We start from the raw sequence: 22,763 nt of genomic DNA on the forward strand, positions 1-22,763 counted from the left end.
TATTTAATATATGAGATAAAGAAGAGAAAAACCACAGTAAACACGTACTTTATCTTATATAGTACTTTATTTGAAATTTATCCTTTATATGAAAATGAGTGGCTTGCGTTCTTATTTGTGGAATACTGCTTTAAATTTCTGACTCCTCCCTTGTGTTGGTGTCCATTAGACAGACAATAGTAGTATTTAAAACAGTAGGCACACAACAGTACTGTTAACCATTAGCCAGACAGTAGCACTGATTAATCATTAGCTGGATAGCAGATAGTTAAACATTAGCCAGTGAGTAGGCATGGCTAACTGCCAGAAAGGGAGTGTCCCTTGTTAACCATTAGACAGGAAGTTGATAGACGATGTTTACCCACTTCCGCTTCAGGGCAACAGAATACTCAGGAAGTGCTTAGCCAGGGGAGTGAGAGACAATGAGCTCCAAACAGCACTGTGTCAAACTAAATGATGGCCACTTAATTCCTGCCCTGGGCTTTGGCACCTATAAACCCAAGGAGGTAAGAATACAGGATTGTCAGTATCTCAGGCTAGAGCTAATCCGTGTACAAGAGAACAGAAAGTTAGGTTTGCCCTGCATCAGGGTCTGATTGTGTATCCCCTGCTTGCTGATTGTTCTTGATAAATAGAGGTTACAGCAGCACTTGAAATTGGTGGCTGTGGTTGGGAGACCTAGCTATATTCATGCTTGCTTTTCTCTGAGGAAGACCCCTGTTCCTGGTGAATCAGTAGGGAGGCATGCTGAAGGGGAACAAAGGGGGGCAAACTCTAAAGACATTTTCTCCTGTGGTAGGTGTTAGTGCAGCATATAATGAAGCTATAGGGTACATGTCTCAGTAGCACTAGAACATTTACTATAACTCAGCAAGCGAATTCAGGGACAGGGAGAAAGTTTATCTTCCTTGTTATTTTTACTGTCTGACTGGGAATCTGGTCTTGGTAGGATTTGACTCTTTTTGTTTTTGTTTTTGTTTTTATTTTTATTTTTGTTTGTATTTCCCCTTGGATTTACTTTTCTGGCCTAGGCATGTCTGTGAATCTACTGTTCCCATTTGGGACCTTCCAGCTCTAAGAGTGAACTTGGCTGTGAGCTCCAGGCTTAAAGGGACAGACCCATGACCTAACAATTCTGGGCACTATGCTTTTCTTGTATCCATGCTTCAAAGATTGATAGAGGAGAAGAAAGTCACCAGATTGCCTATCAGCTTTCTTGGTTGCAGTGTGGGAGGGGAGTTCTCTTTATGTCCATAACCTACAACATAATTTTTCATTGCAAAAAGGCAAAATGCCGGAAATGAACATTCAGGGTGGCTTCCTGTATGTTCTCAAATCTGTGGGTTGGAACCCCAAACTCATTTTATGTCTGGGGATCACCACAGCATGAGGCAATGAATTAAAGTGTTGCAGCATTAGGAAGGTTGGGAACCAATGTCGGAGACTAAGGCATGAAACAAATATTTGCAAATACTTTGGTTTTGTTTCAGGGTAGCCATCAGCATCTCACAGTGGATGTTTACCAGAACTAAGTGAGATCTCCCATGTATAACTCTCAACTGTGGAAAACTTTCTGGAATTTTATAGTGAATCATTATGATGGGGAGAAAGAGGACCTAGTAAAGATAAATGTGAGTTATTGGTATTCATTAGTGTATTTTGGATTTAGAACATGGTTGTCCTCAGAACAAAAAACATCAAGTGGACTGTTTGCAAACCTGGAGGGACTTTCTTGTTTTCTATTCCTCCTGATACCTTTTAAATGTGTGGCAAAGGATCTCTTCCCTTGACTTCAAATGTGTCCATCTCCTTCCTGTTAGACTCCAGAGAAATCTGGAGATCTACACAGGATTTGTTACTTTTGCAAAGTTGCACAATATCAAGAATAGGTCAAGGCCACTACTGGAGCCTCAGCTTTGATAACTCACGGTGTCCTTACTCTTGGATAAGGCAGGGCTCGTTTCCAGATAAGGTGGTAGAAGCCAGAACTTAATCACTGTCTTTTATCGTGAAAAGATAACTGTAGAGATTCTTAGGACAATGAAAAAGCTACTCTCATTTACTTTTTCAACCCTTTGTAAGTATTGTATGATTGTATGTGTCTTTGTGTGTTGTGAACAATGTCTGAGGAAGTAAGAGGTCAAAGCTGCCCTCCAATGCTCATGCTTTATCTGTGTGAACCCAGTGTCTCACCGAGTCTGTTGTGCTCAGGGGTGAGCTGCAGGGCTCACCTTGATGCTTCCTCCTCATGCACTGAGTCTGCATGCCATACTCTGCTTTACAAGAGAGCTGGGTTCCAAACTAAGATACCAAAGTTGTCTGCAAGGGTGTTACTGAGTGAGACATCTCCCCAGCCCACACCCTAAACCTTTAACAAAACCCCAGTCATATCATTATTCAAATCTGGCAGCCAAGGCAATAATTTTAGGTTTAATTCTAGCCATGTCTTTTTAAAACAAATAATCTTGGATTGAAGAGGCTGATACCGAAATAAATAACCTCTAACATGATGTAGTTAAGGTACTTTAAATAAGGATATACTCTTACATTAGATGCTTTTTTCTGTCTGTATTTAGATCTCTCAGAAAAAGAGAATGGATATGTAGAAAGACTAACATAGGACAGTACTTTCTCTCCAAGTCCCTATTATTAACCTGGCCTTGCTTGGTATCTGTGATCTTTGCATTTGCATCCTTTTGTAACAGTGTCTTAGCTGGGAGTAGAAGGAGTGTCTGTGTAATTGTCCTGTCCCAAGAAGACTTCCTTGTGTTCAGTTTGCTTAGTCATCCTACTACACACATTTAGTGTGACTTTCTAGCAGGCCACTGAAGCCAGGGTGAGCATCCATCAGTGCTAGTGAGTAACCAGGATTGCATAGGTATAGACAGGCTCTTGGATGCAAAAGTCTTGCTGTTAATTAAAAGACCATGAGAAAGCAATTTTGCCTCATTAGCTCAAACATGAGACAAAATATGGGCAAACACTGATTCTGTGAAGATACTTTTACTTTTCTGTGACAATTACAATATCTCTGGAGATTTCATTGGGTTTTATACAATAGGAAGTGGGAATGCAAGGACTGGGGTACTAGGCTCTTTCCTAACAACTGTTGTTAGGATGACTTTGAAAGACAAACTTCTTTGTGGTATAGTCATCTCCCATCTAGGCTCACTTTGAGCTAGTTCCCAGAACAGGCATCTCTAAATGCCTCCTTCGGTTCCTTCCCTAGGTTCCCAAGAGTAAGTCACTGGAGGCTGCATGCCTAGCTCTAGATGTTGGGTACCGCCATGTTGATACTGCTTATGCATACCAAGTAGAAGAGGAGATAGGACAGGCCATTCAAAGCAAGATTAAAGCTGGGGTTGTAAAGAGAGAAGACCTGTTCATCACTACAAAGGTATAGTATGCAAGTATACAAATTATTAAAAATAAAGTATGGGAGCAGAAATTATATTACTGAACCAGACGTTGTTTAAAGATGTCAATTTAATTAACGGGTAAAGGATAGTAAATTAAACTTTATATAAAAATAAGTTAGTTATTGAATATTATTTTATTGTCAATTTAATTAACAGGTAAAGGATAATAAAGTAAACTTTATATAAAAATAAGTTAGTTATTGGGTATTATTTTATTAGTATGTATTTTCTTTCTTGAGTAATTATTACATTGGTTAATAAATGAGCTAACATTAACCTCAAAACTATAGCTCAGTTTTCTTTGTTAAGTAAGAGTAAAATAAACACTGAGTTAAGAGGGATTCTTATAACCTTCCTTCATGTACAAAAAAAATTTCAGTATTAGATTAAATGGCTATGCATATTTTGGTGATCTACTAGTCTAGCACAACTAACAGTCTTCAACATCTGTAGCTTTGGTGCACTTGCTTTCGACCAGAGCTGGTCAAGCCTGCCTTGGAAAAGTCACTGAAAAAGCTTCAGCTGGATTATGTTGATCTTTACATTATGCATTACCCAGTGCCAATGAAGGTACGTGATTTGTATTCTCAAATGTACATATCTTTGCATAGGGGCATAGATATCATTTTTATGAATGGTTGAGATAAATTTCTACTATAATTTTATACAAGGTTAATTTATATATTACTAAGCTTCTGAGTAGGTCCCACAAAGTGTATTTTGGATTATGAAATGAAATGCCCAAGCAATGTCCAGAATCACAGATTAGAAGTAACTTCCAGGAAAACTTGTATTTACGCATCTTTTACATTGTATTACTTGAGGTTTCCTTAGGTCTTGTGTCTGTTTTCTCTCTTGGCAGCAAAACTGGCCTTAAGACAGTTTCAGTTTCAAGGTCACTAACATTTTATAGTTTCTTGGGATGTCTCGTTACTAAAAATCAGTCTTGTATACAGTCACAGCTGGCCTCACATGCCTGTCTCTGGGCACACATGTATTCATGTTCATTACTTATCCTGGGTCAGGAGTGATAGAAATTCTTTTTTTAGGTCAAAGCTATGCAATGAAAGGGTTTCCCAATGAACATGAAGCATTTTTTTTTTTCTAAAAGAAAGAGTAGACAAAATAATATAAGCCAACCAGGAGGCCTCTTTTAAAAGTTCAAGAATATTATTTGGGTATAGACATTATAAGCACACACACACACACACACAATATATATATATATATATATATATATATATATATATATATATATGCCATATTGATACTGCTTCTGCATATCACATAGAAGAGGAGATAGGACAGGCCATTGAAAGTAAGATTAAAGCTGGGGTTGTAAAGAGAGAAGACCTGTTCATCACTACAAAGGTATCGTATGCATTATTAAAATAAAGTATGGCAGCAGAAATTATATTACTGAATCAGAAGTTGTTTAAAGATGTCAATTGAATTAATGGGTAGAGAATATAAAGTAAACTCTATATAAAATAAGTTAATTATTGGACATTATTTTATTAGTATGTATTTTCTTATACACACACACACACACACACACACATATACACACACACACACACACACATGAGTGTGTGTGTGTGTAACATCAAATAAAGAAAGAGAGGCCATGAGTTTGAGAAACATTCATGGAAAGTATTGGAGGGATGACGGGAAAGAAGAGAAATGATTTAACTATATTATAATTTTAAAATTGAAATTATTATAAGAAAGAAAATATTTGATTATTCATAAAATTAATTCAAGTGAATTCAGCAGACTATGCTTCCAAAGATAGTGCAACTCTACATGCATATCAGTTTTTAAGCACAGTACTCAGAATGATGCCTCACTCACTAATGGCTGCTTACTGTCTTATTTCCAAGATACTCTTTTTTAAAAAAAAAAAAAAAAAACAAAAACATATTTTTGTTTACTGTGAGTGGTTTTTTTTTTTTTTTTTTGTATGTATGTTGGCTTCCTATGTGCATGCCTAGGGCATATGAAAGCCAGAAGAGGGCATTGGGACTGGAATGACAGATAGTTGTGGCCAAGTATGTATGTTCTTTGAAATAGAATTCAGGTCCTCTGATAGAACAGAAAGGGCTTAATCACTGAACTATCTCTCCAGCTCCTCCATGATAGTCTTAAACACATTTCTATAGAAAAGATACATGTGTTTTGAGGTTGTTTTAAGTTGTTTCTCTTCCAGTCAGGGGATAATGATTTTCCAGTAAATGAGCAAGGGAAATCTCTGTTGGACACTGTGGATTTCTGTGACACATGGGAGGTGAGTACTTTTTAAAACAACAGTAAAGCACACAGAGGAAGGGCAAATAAGCTCATTTTCTCTTGGGTGTAGAAATTCATTTTTACTCATAGATATTTGCTGAAGTGGAAGGCGAGGGATATATCACTAAAATGCAAGAGGGATGACGAAGGGCCCAGGACAGGAGTCATATGGGTATTTTGCTACCTTATGTAGTAATATCCTTGATTTTTTACTGATGTTACAGAAATTCCTCTTTGACCAATCTTCTGTTTTATTGTCGTTCCTATCTTGACTTGTTTGGATTTAAATCCAGTGACCACCTGGGAGATTAACCCATCCTACAGTCAATTTGTAGTCTTGTATACACTGGCAAGTGCTCTAGCCCTGAACAATATGTCTACTCTGGACAATTTTTTCTGTAATTGATCCATATTATGTTTATATCCATGTAGTCTCTTTTAAGTATGACCTTTTATTGCCTGTTTCTCATTACCAGAGGTTGGAGGAGTGTAAGGATGCAGGATTGGTCAAGTCCATTGGGGTGTCCAACTTTAACCACAGGCAGCTGGAGCGAATCCTCAATAAGCCAGGACTGAAGTACAAACCTGTCTGCAACCAGGTGAGGATCTGCATTCCCTCTCCATCTGTCAGTCTTTCCTCACTTCTGTACAACTGATGCCCATTTAGTTGCCCTCTGTCCAAGTGATTTTCATCTTGTGTAAAAACGATTCAAAGAGCAACATCATTGTTTTAAAGACTCAGGGGATTCTAAATTTAAATTTGGACTCAGAGTATTGGTGAGAAGAGAGACATGCTACAGTGCCCAACTGATAAACCATGTGGAGATTTAGCGTTGTTCCATCAGGCAGAAGTGAGGACAGGGCAGAGTGAACTTCTCCCTGAAATAAGAATGAGTAGACATGGGATAGTATTGAAAAAAAGGTGGGTGAAGACAAAAATTAGTCAGTGCCCAGGATTTGCCTGGATATGTTCTTCTCTCCATCTTAATATAGTCCATCTTCAGAACCCCAGTAAGCTTTGCAGCTGGCGTCTTTACCCAGTGATCCCTCTAACTCTCCATTGACTATACTTTTTGACACAAAAACTAGCCTGGTCAAATGTTATCAGAAGAATGCTCCCAAGTTAGTTCTTTTGTCCTTCAAGAAAAATTTGCAACAAATTGATCTTATTAATTCATGTGTGAAATTACATATATTTTATTCTATTTTATTGAATTTAAGCATTTTTATTCATCATAATATGAGTATTTGATAAAACCTGATATATTTTCATCATATTCTATGGTAGGTTGAATGTCATCTCTATTTGAACCAGCGTAAGCTACTGGATTACTGCGAATCAAAAGACATTGTTCTCGTTGCTTACGGTGCTCTGGGGACCCAGCGATATAAAGAATGGTAATAAGTTACAAAGAGTAAACCTGGGGGAAAACTGTCAATTAGCACCCCAACACTCAGTTCTCAGGGAGAGGGGGATCTTTCTTTAGAAGAAACTGGAGAAGCAATATCTTAGTTTCTTTTCCTGTTGCTCTGATGAAACATTCTGACAAAAGCTTAAGGGAGAAAGGGCTTCTTATAATTCCCAACTCAAGGACACAAGCTGTAAAAGGAGGAAGTCAAAGTGTCAGGAGCTTGAAGTGGGTGGTCATTTCTCCTTATCATCAAGATGCAGAGAATGATGAACACGAAAACTCAGATCACTTTCTCCCTTTAGACAGCCGGGCTTCCCTGCTCAGGGAAATGGTCCCATCCAACATTGAAATGGGTCTTCTCACGTCAGTTTTCATAATAAGATAACCCCCAATAGGCATCTGAGAAACTCATCTGACAAGTTACTCTAGATTTTGTCCAGTTGAGATCCATACCCATCACACCTGGGCTAGAATGGGCTGTCTAATGTGTTTAGAAGTACTGTAATATAACCAAAAGCTTGGCCGCATAATATCATTCCTACTTTTCTTCTAGGGTGGACCAGAACTCCCCAGTTCTCTTGAATGATCCAGTTCTTTGTGATGTGGCCAAAAAGAACAAGCGAAGTCCTGCCTTGATTGCACTTCGATACCTGATTCAACGTGGGATTGTGCCCCTGGCCCAGAGTTTCAAAGAGAATGAGATGAGAGAGAATTTGCAGGTGATGAGCTCTGGTCCTTGGGGTTCTTATACAGCATCTTCCATATGCTTGCTTCCTTCAAATCTATCAGAATACATTTGACATCAAGCTCATATCCCTAGGCATGTGAGTTTTCAAGTGCATTGAAAAATGTTTTAAACCTACCATGACTTGACAGATTTAGTGTTGGAGATGATGTAAAATTTGGTTTGCATTGTCAGTCAAGTGCTGTCTGTCTGTCTACATGTATGTATGTATGTATGCATCTGTATGAGTATTAGAATATTTGAGTATGCAGGGGAATAATAGTAAAACCATAGAAATTTCTAGAATCAAAATTACTGAGTCTAGATCCCTCACTTCAGAAAATAAAGAATAAGTCCATGGAAAAGGTGTTCACAGCCCCTTCACATATCTTCGAGGAACCATTATACATACTTTCAGGATGATGAGGCCTCTCAAGCTCAGACGACTGATTGAGCGTTTCCTCATTTCCATATAGGCTTTGTACTGACATTTTCCCGGGTTTTACTCCTCCTCTAAACCAAGACAATGAGAAGCCTTTTATGACAAACACAGAGTTGATCTATCATTGGGTCTGTAAAGTTCAAATGTCCAGTGCAAGTTACACAGCAGACAAGATTCAAGGGAAAGAAATAGACACTACTTCTCTGGGTGAAGGTGATAAAACACTTCAACAGTGTGCAGACCAAGAACCGTGGGTTATAATCATTCTGTAATATTTACATAGTATCTCAAAATTCACACCTATATGCTGAATTATCTTCTTCCAAGTTTTTTCTTAAATTTTTATTATTTAAATGCATTTTTATTACGTATTTTCCTCAATTACATTTCCAATGCTATCCCAAAAGTCCCCCATACCCTCCCCCCCACTCCCCTACCCACCCATTCCCACTTTTTGGTCTTAGCGTTCCCCTGTACTGGGGCATATAAAGTTTGCAAGTCCAATGGGCCTCTCTTTCCAGTGATGGCTTACTAGGCCATCTTTTGATACATATGCAGCTAGAGTCAAGAGCTCCGGGGTACTGGTTAGTTCATAATGTTGTTGCACCTACAGGGTTGCAGATCTCTTTAGCTCCTTGGTTGCTTTCTCTAGCTCCTCCATTGGGGGCCCTGTGATCCATCCAATAGCTGACTGTGAGCATCCACTTATGTGTTTAATAGGCCCCGGCCTAGTCTCACAAGAGACAGCTATATCAGGGTCCTTTATACATCAAACATATTAATAATATTATGTTGAGAATCAAATAATATATAAAAATTTGTTCAACTTTTATATTCATATACTTTCATATCCTAAAAATATCATTAATGAATATTTAATACTATCCATAACTGATGATCTTATATCTAATGTTGAATATTAAATTGTTTCAAAACATACAAAATATTCTTTGGGAGTTAAGCATAGTGAAAGAGCTTAAACTATCAAAAATGAATCATTAAGAAATACATTCAAAAGCCCTTATGTGATACCACCTGACATAGTGAGAGAGTATTTAAAACACATTATATAGCCGTGTACATTGTCTAAAAATCAGTTTACTTAAAAAAGATTATCAGTGTTTCTAGGAGAGAAATTATTTTATCAGTACATATACTTTAAAAATTTCAAAATAGCAAATATTCTTTGAAGTTAAACATTAAGAAAATGCTAATTTCAAGCACAGTGAGAAAAATTATCAATAATATTTCCATGATATTTGTAGAACATGATTTTTATATTTTCAACTCTTAATATTCAACAAGCAGAGTAATTATTTTAAGATATACTTCGTCATTATGTCTACCTTTTCATTTCTGATAACTGTCTATGCCTTCTGGCTAGGGGGTTTTCTATCTAGTCGATTTTCTCAAAAAAACAGCTCCTGGTTTTGTTTATTCTTTGTATAGTTCTTTTTATTTCTGTTTGGTTTGATTATTTCCTGCCATCTAATCCTCTTGGGTGTATTTGCTTCTTTTTGTTCTAGAGCTTTCATGTGTGCTTTCAAGCTGTTAGTGTAAGCTTGCTTCAGTTTCTTTTTGGAGGTACTCAGAGCTATGAGTTTTCCTCTTACCACTACTATCATTGTGTCACATAAGATATGGTATGATGTTTCTTCATTTTCATTAAATTCTAAAAAGCCTTTAATTTCTTTCTTTACTTCTTCCATGACCAATCTATCATTGAGTAAAGCGTTGTTCAGCTTCCATGTGTGTAAATGCATTCCATTTTGTTTGTTTGTTTGTTTGTTGTTTTTGTTGGTATTTAAGACCAGCCTTAGTCCGTGGTGATGAGATATGATGCATGGAATTATCTCAATCTTCTTGTATCTGTTGAGGTCTGTTTTGTGACCAATTATATGCTCAATTTTGGAGAAGGTACTGTGAGGTGCTGAGAAGAAGGTATATTCTTTTGCTTTAGGATGAAATGTTCTATAAAAAAAATTGGAGATTCATTTGGTTTACAACTTCTGTTAGTTTCATTGTGTCTCTGTTTAGTTTCTGATTCCAAGATCAGTCCATTTCTGAGAGTGGGGTGCTGAAGTCTCCCATGATTATTGTGTGGGGTGCAAGGTCCGCTTTGAGCTTTAATAAAAGTATCTTTTATGAATCTGGCTACCCTTGCATTTGGACCATAGATGTTCAGAATTGAGAGTTCATCTGAGTAGGTCTTTCCTTTGACCAGTATGAAGTGTCCTTACTTATCTTTCTCAACTTCTGGTTGAGAGACGATTTTATTCTATATTAAAATGACTACTCCATCTTGTTTCTTGGGACCATTTGCTTGGAAAATTTTTTTTCCAACCTTTTACTCTGAGGTAGTCTACACTAGTCTGTGTTTGTTACTGAGGTTGTTTCCTGTATGCAACAAAATTCTGGGTCCTGTTTACATATCCAGCCTGTTAGTCTATGTCTTTTGTGGGGAATTGAGTCTATTGATGTTAAGAGATATTAAGGAAAAGTGATTGTACTTCCTGATATTTTTGTTGTTAGAGGTTGAATTATGTTTGTTTGGCTTCCTTCATTTGAATTTGTCTAAAGATCACTTTATTGCTTTTTTTTAGGGTATAGGTTCTTCCTTGTGTTGGTATTTTCCATCTACTATCCTTTGTAGAGCTGGATTTATGGAAAGATATTGTGTTAATTTGGCTTTTTTTTTTTTTTCACGGAATATCTTGGTTTCTCTGTCTATGGCAGGAGAGTTTTGCTGGGTGTAGTAGCCTGGCTGGCATTTGTGTTCTTTTAGTGTCTGTATGGCATCTACCTAGGATCTTCTAGCTTTTATAGTCCCTAGTGAGAACTTTGGTGTAATTCTTATAGGTCTGCCTTTTTATGTTACTTGACCTTTCCCCCTTACAGCTTTTAATATCCTTTCTTTGTTTAGTGCATTTGGTGCTTTGATTATTATGTGACAGAAGGAATTTCTCTTCCATACTTATTATCCTTATGTTTGGTCTTCTCCTTTTGTCCTGGATTTCCTGGATGTTTTGGGTTAGGAGCTTTTTGCACTTTGCATTTTCTTTCACTGTTGTGTCAATGTCTTCTATGGTATCTTCTGCACCTGAGATTCTCTCTTCTCTCTCTTGTATTCTGTTGGTGATGTTTGTGTCTGTGACTCCTGATCTCTTTCCTAGGTTTTCTAACTCCACGGTTGTCTCCCTTTGTGATTTCTTTATTGTTTCTATTTCCATTTTTAGATCTTGTATAGTTTTGTTTGTTTCCTTCACGTTTTTTGGTAGTGTTTTCCTATACTTCTTTAAGGGATTTTTATGTTTCCTCTTTAAGGTTTTCTAGCTGTTTACCTGTATTCTCCTATATTTCTTTAAGGGAGTTATTTATGTCCTTCTGAAAGTCCTCTATTATCATCCTGAGAAATGATTTGAGATCCAAATCTTGCTTTTATGGTGTATTCAGGACTTGCAGTTGTGGAAGAAATGGATTCTGATGATGCCAAGTAACCTTGGTTTCTGCTGCTTATGTTCTTACACTTACCTCCCACCATCTCTAGTGCTACCTTTCCTTGCTGTATCTGACTGGAGCCTGTCCTTCCTGTGATCCTGGTTATGTCAGGACTCCTCAGAGTTCAGCTGTCTTTGTGATTCTATGATTCAAGGGTCCTGATATCCTGAGATCCTGGGTGTATCAGAGATCATGGAGTCAAGCTCCCTCTGGAACCCTGAGATCCTGGTGTAACCAAGCTCCTGGGATCTTGTGAAACATCAAAGGACCTAACCCTGTGTATATTTTTTGAGATGTAAGCATATATAGAAAATCATTTTAAAGTTAAAACATCTCAAATTTAAATAAGGACATCTTTGAAAGCCAGCTCTTTCATTCTACATGAGTTTGGACAAGTCTTAACTTGTATAACATCGAAAAAACATTGTTTACATTTTAATTATTTATTGATGAATCCCAGAAATCTAACTCCCCATACAAGACAATGATCTGTTTGAGGTATTTCAAACTTTATTCTAGGTTTCTTGGACAATGTGTATCATAGCTTGTTTATAAAGTCAGCATTTTTTTCTTCACACGTGACCCTTGAGATTACCTATTATCTGTGGTATTATGCAATCTTAATATTTCTTAAAAGCAATTTCTTTCATTTTTACTTGGTATTGATTAACCATGAATGTTTTGATAAACAATGGTCATCATTTTTAGGAATGTACATTGCCTTTGAGACTTAATATGTGAGTCATTCAAGTGCTAAACCTTTGTGCTTTTCTGACAGGTTTTTGGATTTCAGTTGTCCCCTGAGGACATGAAAACACTAGATGGCCTGAACAAAAACTTTCGATACCTTCCAGCAGAGTTGTAAGTAATGTTGAGGAATACCTCGGCTCAATGTGTTTCAATTCAAGTGGTTTCTTCCCTCTTCCATTCATTTCGGTTCAGAAACTAAATGCCTATTTGTCTGCAGAACATTTCCAATGGAGATAGTTAATATAATATTTGTTTCCAAATTTCTGAAATGTGAACATATCAGCACTAAACACAGAGAAAGTTTTGAAAGTCATATTCAAAATAACAAGAGAACCTTTGAGAAAAAGTTTCAGAGCTTTAATAGTTACCCAAAGATCTTAATTACCCTTTATGCTCTTAGCGTTACAAGTTTGATACTAGACATAGGTTTGTTGCAGAATATTTAATCATGCTGTGAACCCCAAGATTGTGTTGTTTACTGGAAAACACCTACCTTTATTTAATTCAAGAGCTTTCTGCTTCTTGTAAATAGGATTACATAAAGTCAACCATAGTTCATGAGGCAGAGCAAGCAACCGGTTGAGAGGGAGTCAGTCTGAGAGTCCAGGGTTCATTCCCCACATAAGGGCACCAAATATTGTTTTTTTAACAATATTTCAATCCTTCAATTTTACTAGTGAAGACTTGGGAGCCAAATGCTGTGGTGAAAGCCTGCTAGATCAGAGAGGCAGAGGAAGCATCCAGCCGACCTTTCTCCTCAGCTGATGTCTCAAAAGGAAGTTTTCCTTTATGCTGTCTTTAAAGTATCCCTAAAACTGAATGTCCCTTGCTTCCACTTCCTGTGCTTCTTTCTATCTGTCTTCCTGATTTCCTCTTACTCTCTATGTTTTCTCCCCTATGTTCACTTCCTGTCAGCTAGTTGCTTGCTCAGCCTCTTGACCTATGGTTGGCTTCATTTAATTCTCTTTACAATGAGCAGAAAGTTCTTGGATTAATGGAGTGATAAAGGTGAGTAACATCCAAACTAGAAACAGGTTTTTCCAGTAAACAACAAAATTGTGGGGTTCACAGTGAGATCAAGCATCCTGCAACATAAATTATAAATAATGACAAAGAATACACATATATGCACATATGTGCATATTAATCTCTTTCTATCATCTATCTAGCATTGTTTTTCTATCTATCATCTATCTTCTACCTATTCTTAGTAGAAGTAAGTATGATAAAATTTAAGGGATTAGAATATCTATAATATAAAATTGGTGCATAGGTATATTATCATTTTTAATATTTTTGTTACTATAGAGCAGAAATAAAGGCACAAGAAGAGTGTTACTCAATGACTGAAACACTGTTATAAATAATAAATCTCTTCCCAAATTTTAACAATAAAAAATTTTTATCATTGCATATTTTAGATTTTATTTATATAGAGAGGTTTACAGATGTTTATTTATATAGAGAGGCTTACAAATGTTCCTTGGACATGGAAACCCATCTTTTTTACTGACATTCTTTTTCTAACTCAATCTAATACCGTACATTGTAGATGATAGAAGTGAGTGAATAATTAATGGAATACTAAGAGTTAAATGGAAGTGAAGGTGTTAAGCATCAATGTGCATAGTAAGATATTTTTGTGTTGAACTAAAGATGACATAATGCTTCTCTCCTTTTATTGGAGACTAAAGTTGGAAAGGATTTTTGGTATTTCTTTCTTTCATTGATGCATAAAGGAAGTTAAGGGAGATAAATATTTATGAACACTAGTCTTTGGGTTTTCTGTTCTAGAAGGGACATAATTTTTAAAAATTTATAAATGATATTTTAAAGACATTTCTTATAAATCATTGTAAATGACTGTAGGACTATCTCATTCTGCAACCAATCAGGGAACGAAACAATTAGCATTCACCTTGATGGTGGCTTCCTAGAAGTTACTGCTTTACATTGCAGATACAGACAATACATCTCATGTTTGTTTTCATTTCCTATTTAGCCTTGTTGACCACCCAGAGTATCCATTTGTGGAGGAATATTAACATGGGGACCTAATCATGGCTTCTGCCTGATGTCCCTGTGTGTGGACAGTGATGCTGGCAATATGACCAAGATGGACTGTTGGATGGACTTGTCATTTCTGATCAATCTTGGTTGCTTAGCAACTCACATTCAGCTGAAGCTTTAATTAATGATCTCAAAGAAATGGAATATAATTTTCATGATGCTTTGAAATAAATATGAATTTTTCTCTTAAAAAATATTTTCTTTGTTTTTTGTTTTGTTTTGTTTTGTTTTTGTTGTGTTTCTTGCATCATTATGACACAAAAATAGCTTTGTTGGTAGTTGTAGGTGGTGTTTGGAAATAGTGATTTCCACTTTATAGACATTTCAAGATTCTGGTAAGTAGTATTTTCAGCTCAGGTAATAGCTGATAGTCAGCCATTTACTCAAAGGGCCAGCAAATATTTTCAACAAAATTATAGAAGAAAACGTCCCCAACCTAAAGAAAGAGATGCCCATGAACATACAAGAAGACTGCAGAACTCCAAATAGTTTGGACCAGAAAAGAAAGTCCATGAACCAAATTCCAAATAGTTTGGACCAGAAAAGAATAACCATGTGCAGTATGGATAAAATGCCCCCTTCTCTTTGAAAGAAATTCATTAAAAGTCTTTTTTCATGTATTAAACATTTTTTGTTAATGTGAAATCTATATGCTTCCCTTATGATCATTTCATATTTTGATAGCAACATTTCAAATCCTATACAAATGATCTAAAATTTTCAGCCAAGTAATGCTTCTCAATTCTCCTATGAATTATTTTTGAAAAAGCCCACACATTGAACTAGATAGTCTTCTGTGATTTGACTGCACTGATAAATACCAATAGTTATATAACAGGTAAAAGTCATAATGGGTGCTAAGATTTGGTTTGTACCTTGGCACACAGTTTACAACAGTGGTTAATCATTCTACATCTAATCATGACCTTACTGCTCTTGTTACTGCAATGTTCTCACTGCACTGTCATGACTAAGCACAATAATTACAAAGCAAAAATGGGCTTGCCAAATAAGGGAAGTTAAAAAGCTTATTTTTCCTTTCAAGTTTCAACTTAGTTTCTTGAGAATCAAAAATTCAGAGATACCTAATCATTTAGGTATATTAATGTGAGCATGTAGTGTAAGACATCTGACTGTTTTAATGCATATCTGATTACAAAGAGACATTGTGGGCTGAGGAGATGGCTTTGTATCCACAGACAATAAAATGCTTTATTGTCTTACTTTTAAATTATTTTATTGGGTTCTTATTCCTCTACTTCCCTTCCAACGTTTACTCCACCCTTTAATCACTTCTAATTCCTCAACACTGTGTAGGAGAGAAAGAAGGTTAGAGGGGCAAAGGGGTATAGACTTCTATAGGCTACTTTCTTCTGACTAAGGACTTCATGTTTCTTGTGGCTAGTTCAATATTTGTCTGTCAGGAAATCTCCAAGTTCTTGTCCTTGTCAAACTACAACAACAGTAACCAGGAGTAGCTGGGGAGCAGCAAAGGCAGCAGCCACAGCTGGCTTCTTCTTCTTCTTCTTCTTCTTCTTCTTCTTCTTCTTCTTCTTCTTCTTCTTCTTCTTCTTCTTCTTCTTCTTCTTCTTCTTCTTCTTCTTCTTCTCCTTCTCCTCCTCCTCCTCCTCCTCCTCCTCCTCCTTTCTCTTTCTCCTTCTCCTTCTCTTTCTCCTTCATCTTCTCCTCCTCCCCCTCCCTCTTCTTCTTCTTCTTCTTCTTCTTCTTCTTCTTCTTCTTCTTCTTCTTCTTCTTCTTCTTCTTCTTCTTCTTCTTCTTTTTCTTCTACTTTTTCTTCCTCTTCTTCTCTTCCTCCTCCTCCTCCTCTTTATCTTCCTCCTTCTCTTTCTTTCTCTTCCACTTCTGAGCAATTTTTACCCTCTCTGAACTCTGGCATTTACTCCTGCCCTAGAGTCTTTAGAGAGTTGAATGATCTGAAGCTGACAAATATTATGCCTCTACTAGAGCACAAGGCAATCATAGTCAGCTGCTCTGGACAAACTGAAGAAGCCCCACATCCCATAACTGGGATTAAAACCAAAAACATACTCACATAACATAACTGCATTTTAAAGAAACAAAAATTGTCACTACAGTGCTTGGTGTGTATGTATAAGGACCTAGTTTCAGATTCCTAGAATGCATGTTAAAAGTCTGTGTGGTAGCCTATGTCTGCAATCCCAGTTTTTCTATAGTGGGGTAGGAGACATGAGGGCAGAATCCCTGGATGCTTGTAGATAAGCTGTTCTGGCATGCTCAGCAGTGAACAGCAAGAGCTCTGTTTGAAACAAGGTGGCAGTTAAGGAGCAAGGACTGGCTCCTAAGGTTGTCCTCTGATCTCCATGCTGAGGCATGTGTATACCAGCACTCACACATATGTTCCTGCACATATCATGTACACCCAACATGCACATACAAAGATAAAACAAAGGGTTCATGGTGACACCCACAAAACATAGGAGACTAATGCATCCTAGTCTAACAAATGTTAACTTATTATCCAATAAATATATTGCATAATTTACTATGATTGAAAGATTCTAAAAAGAAAATTAATAAAAATTATGTTTCTTAATCATGATATACTAATATATTTAGGAATTCTAATTCATTTAAAATAAATAAATTGGTTTGATATCTCTGGTACATGTGGACTACTGTTTTAAGTTCACTTCCCCTCATGAAGTTGCTTGAAAATGGAAGAAGTTCATTTTCTCTCAGGTGTCTCTTTAAGGTAAGTCTTCTCAGGAGAGCACAGGTCACATAAGTAACAGAGCTTCTGGGGCAGGGCCCTAAGGGCCTACATCTGCAACCAGAATGTGAATCTGATCCTCAGTCCTCTGTGTACCTTCCTTGCCAGAGGAGAGCTTGGCTCCAAGGAGTGCTCTGACCCCAGGACTCAGGTGAGATCACCATTTTCTCTCAGTTGTCTCTCTAAGGCAGGTCAACTCAGGAGAGCACAGGCTGCAGAATCAACAGAGCTTCTGGGATGGGGTTCTACATGCTTACATCTGCAGCCAGGATGTGGGGCTATTCCACAGCCTGCTGTGCAATGGTCTTGCCAGGAAAGATCTAGTCTCCCAGGAGTGCTGACAAAGGCTAACAGACTCACAGGAGGAACAAACTCCAGCCAGAGAGAGATGGAATATCTAACCCCAGTGATTGCCAGATGGCAAAAGGCAAATGTAAGAACCTTAACAACAGAAACCAAGACTACTTAGCATCATCAGAACCCAGTACTCCCAACACAGCAAGTCTTGGATAAACCAACACACTGGAAAGGAGGATTCTGATTTAAAATCATATCTCATGAAGCTGGCAGAGGATTTTAAGAAGAACATTAATGCCTGCCTTAAAGAAATACAGGAGAAAACAGATAAACAGGTAGAAGTCCTTAAAGAGAAAACACAAATATCCCTTAAAGAATTACAGGAAAACACAACCAAAAAGGTGAAGAAATTGAACAAAAGCATTCAAGATCTAAAAAATGGAAGTTGAAACAATAAATACACCATGAAGGGAGATAACTCTGTAGACAGAAAACCTGGGAAAGAAATCAAGTGCCAAAAATAGAAGCATCACCAACAGAATACAAGAGATAGAAGAGAGCATCTCAGGAGCAGAAGATGGACACAACAATGAAAGAAAATGCAAAATGCAAAAAGATCCTAACTCAAAAACTCCAGGAAATCCAGACACAATAAGAACAAACCTAAGGATAATAGGTATAGATGAGAATGAAGATTTTTCAACTTAAAAGACATGTAAATATCTTCAACAAAATTATAGGAAACTTCCCTAACCTAAAGAAATATATGCCCTTGAACATATAAGAAGCCCACAGAACTCCAAATAGTTTGGACCAGAACAGGAACTGCTCCTGACACATAATAATCAGAACACCAAATGTACTAAATAAAGATAGAATATTAAAAGCAGTAAGGGAAAAAGGAAACATATAAAGGCAGACCTATTAGAATTATACCAGACTTCTCACCAGAGACTATGAAAGACAGAAGATCCTGGAAAGATGTCATACAGACACTAAGAGAACACAAATGCCAGCCCAGCCTACTATGCCCAGTACAACTCTCAATTACCATAGATGGAGAAAAATAAGTATTCCATTTATACAATATCTTTTCACAAATCCAGCCCTTCAAAGAATAATAAAGGGAAAACTCCAACACAAGGAGGGAAATTACACACTGGAAAAATCAAGAAAGTAAGTTTCAACAAACCTAAAAGCATATAGCCACATGAAGAGAAGCCCAACTTTATCAACAAAAATAAGAAGACAGAGCAATTACTTTTCCTTAATATTATTAATATCAATGGACTCAATTCCCCAATAAAAAGACATATACTAAAAGACTAGGTACATAAACAGGACCCAAGATTTTGTTGCATACAGGAAACCCACCTTAGGGACAAAGACAGATACTACCTAAGAGTAAAAGGCTAGAAAACAATTTTCCAAGCAAATGGTCACAAGAAACAAGCTAGAGTAGCCATTCTAATATCGAATAAAATTGACCTTCAACCCAAAGTTATCAAAAAATACAAAAAGGGGTAGGTACTTCATACTCATCAAAGGTAAAATCTACCAAGATGAAACTCAATTCTGTACATTTATGCTTCAAATACTTTTTGAACGTCTGATAGAACTCTGCATTAAACCCATCTGGTCCTGGGCTATTTTTGATTGGGAGACTATTAATGACTATTTTTATTTCTTAAGGGTATATGGGACTGTTTAGATCATTAATCTGATGCTGATTTAACTGTGGTACCTGGTATCTGTCTAGAAATTTGTCCATTTCATTCAGGTTTTCCTGTTTTGTTGAGTATAGGCCTTTGTATTAGGATTTGATGATTTTTTTTTGGATTTCCTCAGATTCTGTTGTTTTGTCTCCCTTTTCATTTCTGATTTTGTTAATTAGGATGCTGTCCCTGTGGCCTCTAGTTAGTCTGGATAGGGGTTTATCTATCTTGTTCATGTTCTCTAAGAACCAGCTCCTGGTTTGGTTGATTCCAATACTCCTCAAACTATTCCAGGAAAGAGAAACAGAAGGTACTCTGCCCAATTCATTCTATGAAGCCACAATTACTCTGATGTCTAAACCATACAAAGACCTAACAAGGAAAGAGAACTTCAGACAATTTCCCTTAAGAATAATGCAAAAATACTCAATAAAATTCTTGCAAACCAAACACATCAAAAGATCATCCACCATGATCAAGTAGGCTTCATCCCAGGGATGCAGGGATAGCTCAGTATATGGAAATCCATCAACTTAATCCACTATATAAACAAACTCAAAGACAAAAACCACATGATCATCACATTAGATGCTGAGAAAGCATTTGACAAAATCCAACACCTATTCATGATAAAAGTCTTGAAAAGATCAGGAATTCAAGGCCCATACCTCAACATAATAAAAGCCATACCCAGCAAACCAGTGACCAATATCAAATTAAGTGAAGAGAAACTTGAAGCAACCCCACTAAAATCAGGGACTAGACAAGGCTGCCCATTCTTTCCCTATCTACTCAATATAGAACTTGAAGTTCTGGCCAGAGCAATTAGACAACAAAAGAAGATCATGGGGATACAAATTGGAAAGGAAGAAGTCAAAATATCACTATTTGCAGATGATATGATATATATATAACTGACCCCAAAAATTCCACCAGAGAATCCTAAACCTGATAAACAACTTCAGTGAAGTAGCTGGATATAAAATTAAGTCAAATAAATCAGTGGCCTTAAACCGAATCCAAGAACACATCAAAACGATCATCCATCATGACCAAGTAGGCTTCATCGCAGGTATGCAGGGGTGGTTTAATATATGGAAATCCATCAACGTAATCCACTATATAAACAAACTCGACAAAAATCACTTGATCATCTCGTTAGATGCTGAGAAAGCGTTTGACAAAATCCAGCACGTATTCATGATAAAAGTCATGGAAAGATCAGGAATTCCCATAAGGCCCATACCTAAACATAATAAAAGCAATATACAGCAAACTAGTAGCCAACATCAAACTAAATGGAGAGAAACTCGAATCGATCCCACTAAAATCAGGGACTAGACAAGGCTGCCCACTTTCTCCCTACCTATTCAATACAGTACTTGAAGTCCTAGCCAGAGCAATTAGACAACAAAAGGAGATCTGTAACCTCCCCTCCCCCCGCCCCCCCCCCCGCCCCCCACAGCCCGAAATCTGGCTGATCTGGCTTGACTGTTATCACCAGGAGATCATGGGGGTGCAGCCTGCCACCCTATCGTTCTGCCACTCCCACTGCTGCTACCTGCTGCCTAGTATTCACGTGGTAACCTGCAGCTGGACTCCGAAGATGATTTTGCCGGAATGGGCACCTCCCCCTTCCTTATAACCCAGTGTTTCCGAATATTAAAATTAAGCTTTGATCAGGATCTTGTCTTAGCTCCATCTTTTCTCTAGCCACCTAGATTCCCTCTTTTCTTCCAGATTCCATGATGCCTTCCAGGCTCGAATCCGGATATGTGAGCCGCTGGCCGGCCTCAACAAATTAGTGAACCAACTAGGGAAGAGAGAGGCAGAGGTCATTTGGAAGAAGAACTGCTGGTTTGGAGCTCCATCGAAGAAGGAAATAAAGAAAATTCGGAGAATTTGGTTGGTACGGACTAAGCTGGAGCAGCGCTAAACCTGCGCACTGGATTCACTTAGGTTCAGCAATGAGATAATCAGGATCTAGGATTCCAGAAGCCACTTTTTTAGGCGTGACAAAAGAAAGGGTTTAATAAAAGGGATTTAATAATCAGGCAGATGGCCGAGTCAGAAATTGCATCAGGCAGGCGGAAAATGTCCCAGAAGCAGAGAGAAATTTTAGAGGTGCCCTGCTTTGTTCTCTCTGGGCCTTACAGCAGAAGATCTCTGCCCTCTTTGTGTTTTTGTCTAAGTTCTTGTCTAATGTCTGGTGCACCAGTCTGTTCATGTGTTCAATTCATGTATGTTCATGTCCAGTCTGAATGACTGAATGTTGTGTTTCATGTTTGAAAATAAAGATGACTAAATCTTTCTCTGCTGATATAGCAAAGCCAAGAGTGGCCACAGGCTTTATCCAACAATCAGGCACACAGCAGGAGGGCCCCTGCTGGAAAAACTGTTCTTTAAAGGAAAAAGGAGAGTCTGCAGCCTCATGGTTTGGGGGCAGAAAAAGCTGATAGATCGTTTGTCCTAAGAAAATTCTCTGCATTTGTGATTATTGCGTTTAGCTAATGATAAAGTCCTTTCTTTTTACGATTGTAGCTAGAAAAATTAATATTCTCTGATTGGTCTAAGTGTAACTGCTTCATTTGGGTCTTTTTTTTTTTTTTAATTGGTAATGTGCTTTGCGTGTTTTCACAATCAGCTCATAAGTTATTGGTTAAGATTAAATAATTGTTACATTGGTAATAGAAGGTTAGCCTTAAATTGGCAACTCAGGAGTCTTTTCAAGCACGTGGCATAGCAGGCCAAAAAACTGGGCCTCCTAAGATACCTTTAGCTGAGATAATAATTAATATGATTCTTATCCTAGGAAGTAAGATTAAGATTTAAAGCAATGTCTCTTTAATGAAGCGTTAAAGTTTACATTGTCATACATTCATAGATATAAATTGGCAGCCAAATTTCTCAATGTAGTAGTGAAGTCTTCATGTTGATTCTTAAAGTGATAAATTGTTTTGAAATTGAGTTTTGCTTTCCCAAGGTTATAGTTACAATCCAATATTACTGAACTTAGTAGTTCAAAAATTCGGTCCTCATTACGGGAGAGCCATAATGGTTGAGTTGGAAAATTTTTCTTATGTTCGAGTTATTGCAAGTTCAGAGCAGCCTTGGGGAAGCTGGTGTGAAATCTCCTTTGTTTCACAAACCATGACTGGGAAACTTCCTGTGATCTCCAACCTTACCTCTCCCTGCCTTCAGGGAAGATTCCTTAAGATTCAGAGGCAATATCTTTTATTACCTAGGTTTTTAGTTATACTAGAAAATCGTGGTCCAGAAAATCTAAGAAGGAAAAATTCATTTGCTTCAAAATTTTATTTTCAAAGGCTTCCAAGAGATGTTAATTGGCTAAGACCTCACCTTAAACTCACCACAAGAGAACTTAAGCCTTTGTC

The 22,763-nt window shown here is 37.3% G+C and overlaps 1 protein-coding gene across 2 annotated transcripts; it reads left to right on the top strand.

Annotated features, from left to right (window-relative positions):
• The first annotated feature begins 363 nt into the window (after window positions 1-363).
• Akr1c13 (aldo-keto reductase family 1, member C13) lies at window positions 364-14,800 on the top strand. 2 transcript variants are annotated; one of them, XM_006516482.3, is made up of 10 exons: window positions 364-506; window positions 1,491-1,631; window positions 3,230-3,397; window positions 3,873-3,989; window positions 5,629-5,706; window positions 6,185-6,307; window positions 6,997-7,106; window positions 7,674-7,839; window positions 12,563-12,645; window positions 14,537-14,800. In XM_006516482.3, exons 2-10 carry the CDS (start codon window positions 1,545-1,547, stop codon window positions 14,577-14,579), a joined length of 975 nt encoding a protein of 324 aa, XP_006516545.1. In that variant the 5' UTR covers window positions 364-506; window positions 1,491-1,544; the 3' UTR covers window positions 14,580-14,800. The 2 variants fall into 2 exon arrangements, with proteins under 2 accessions (XP_006516545.1, NP_038806.2); NM_013778.2 differs by lacking the exon at window positions 1,491-1,631 and having other exon boundaries at window positions 383-506; window positions 14,537-14,799.
• Window positions 14,801-22,763: the final 7,963 nt, after the last annotated feature.

This window comes from Mus musculus, chromosome 13 (genome assembly GCF_000001635.26).
Source record: "Mus musculus strain C57BL/6J chromosome 13, GRCm38.p6 C57BL/6J".
Lineage (NCBI taxonomy): Eukaryota > Metazoa > Chordata > Mammalia > Rodentia > Muridae > Mus > Mus musculus.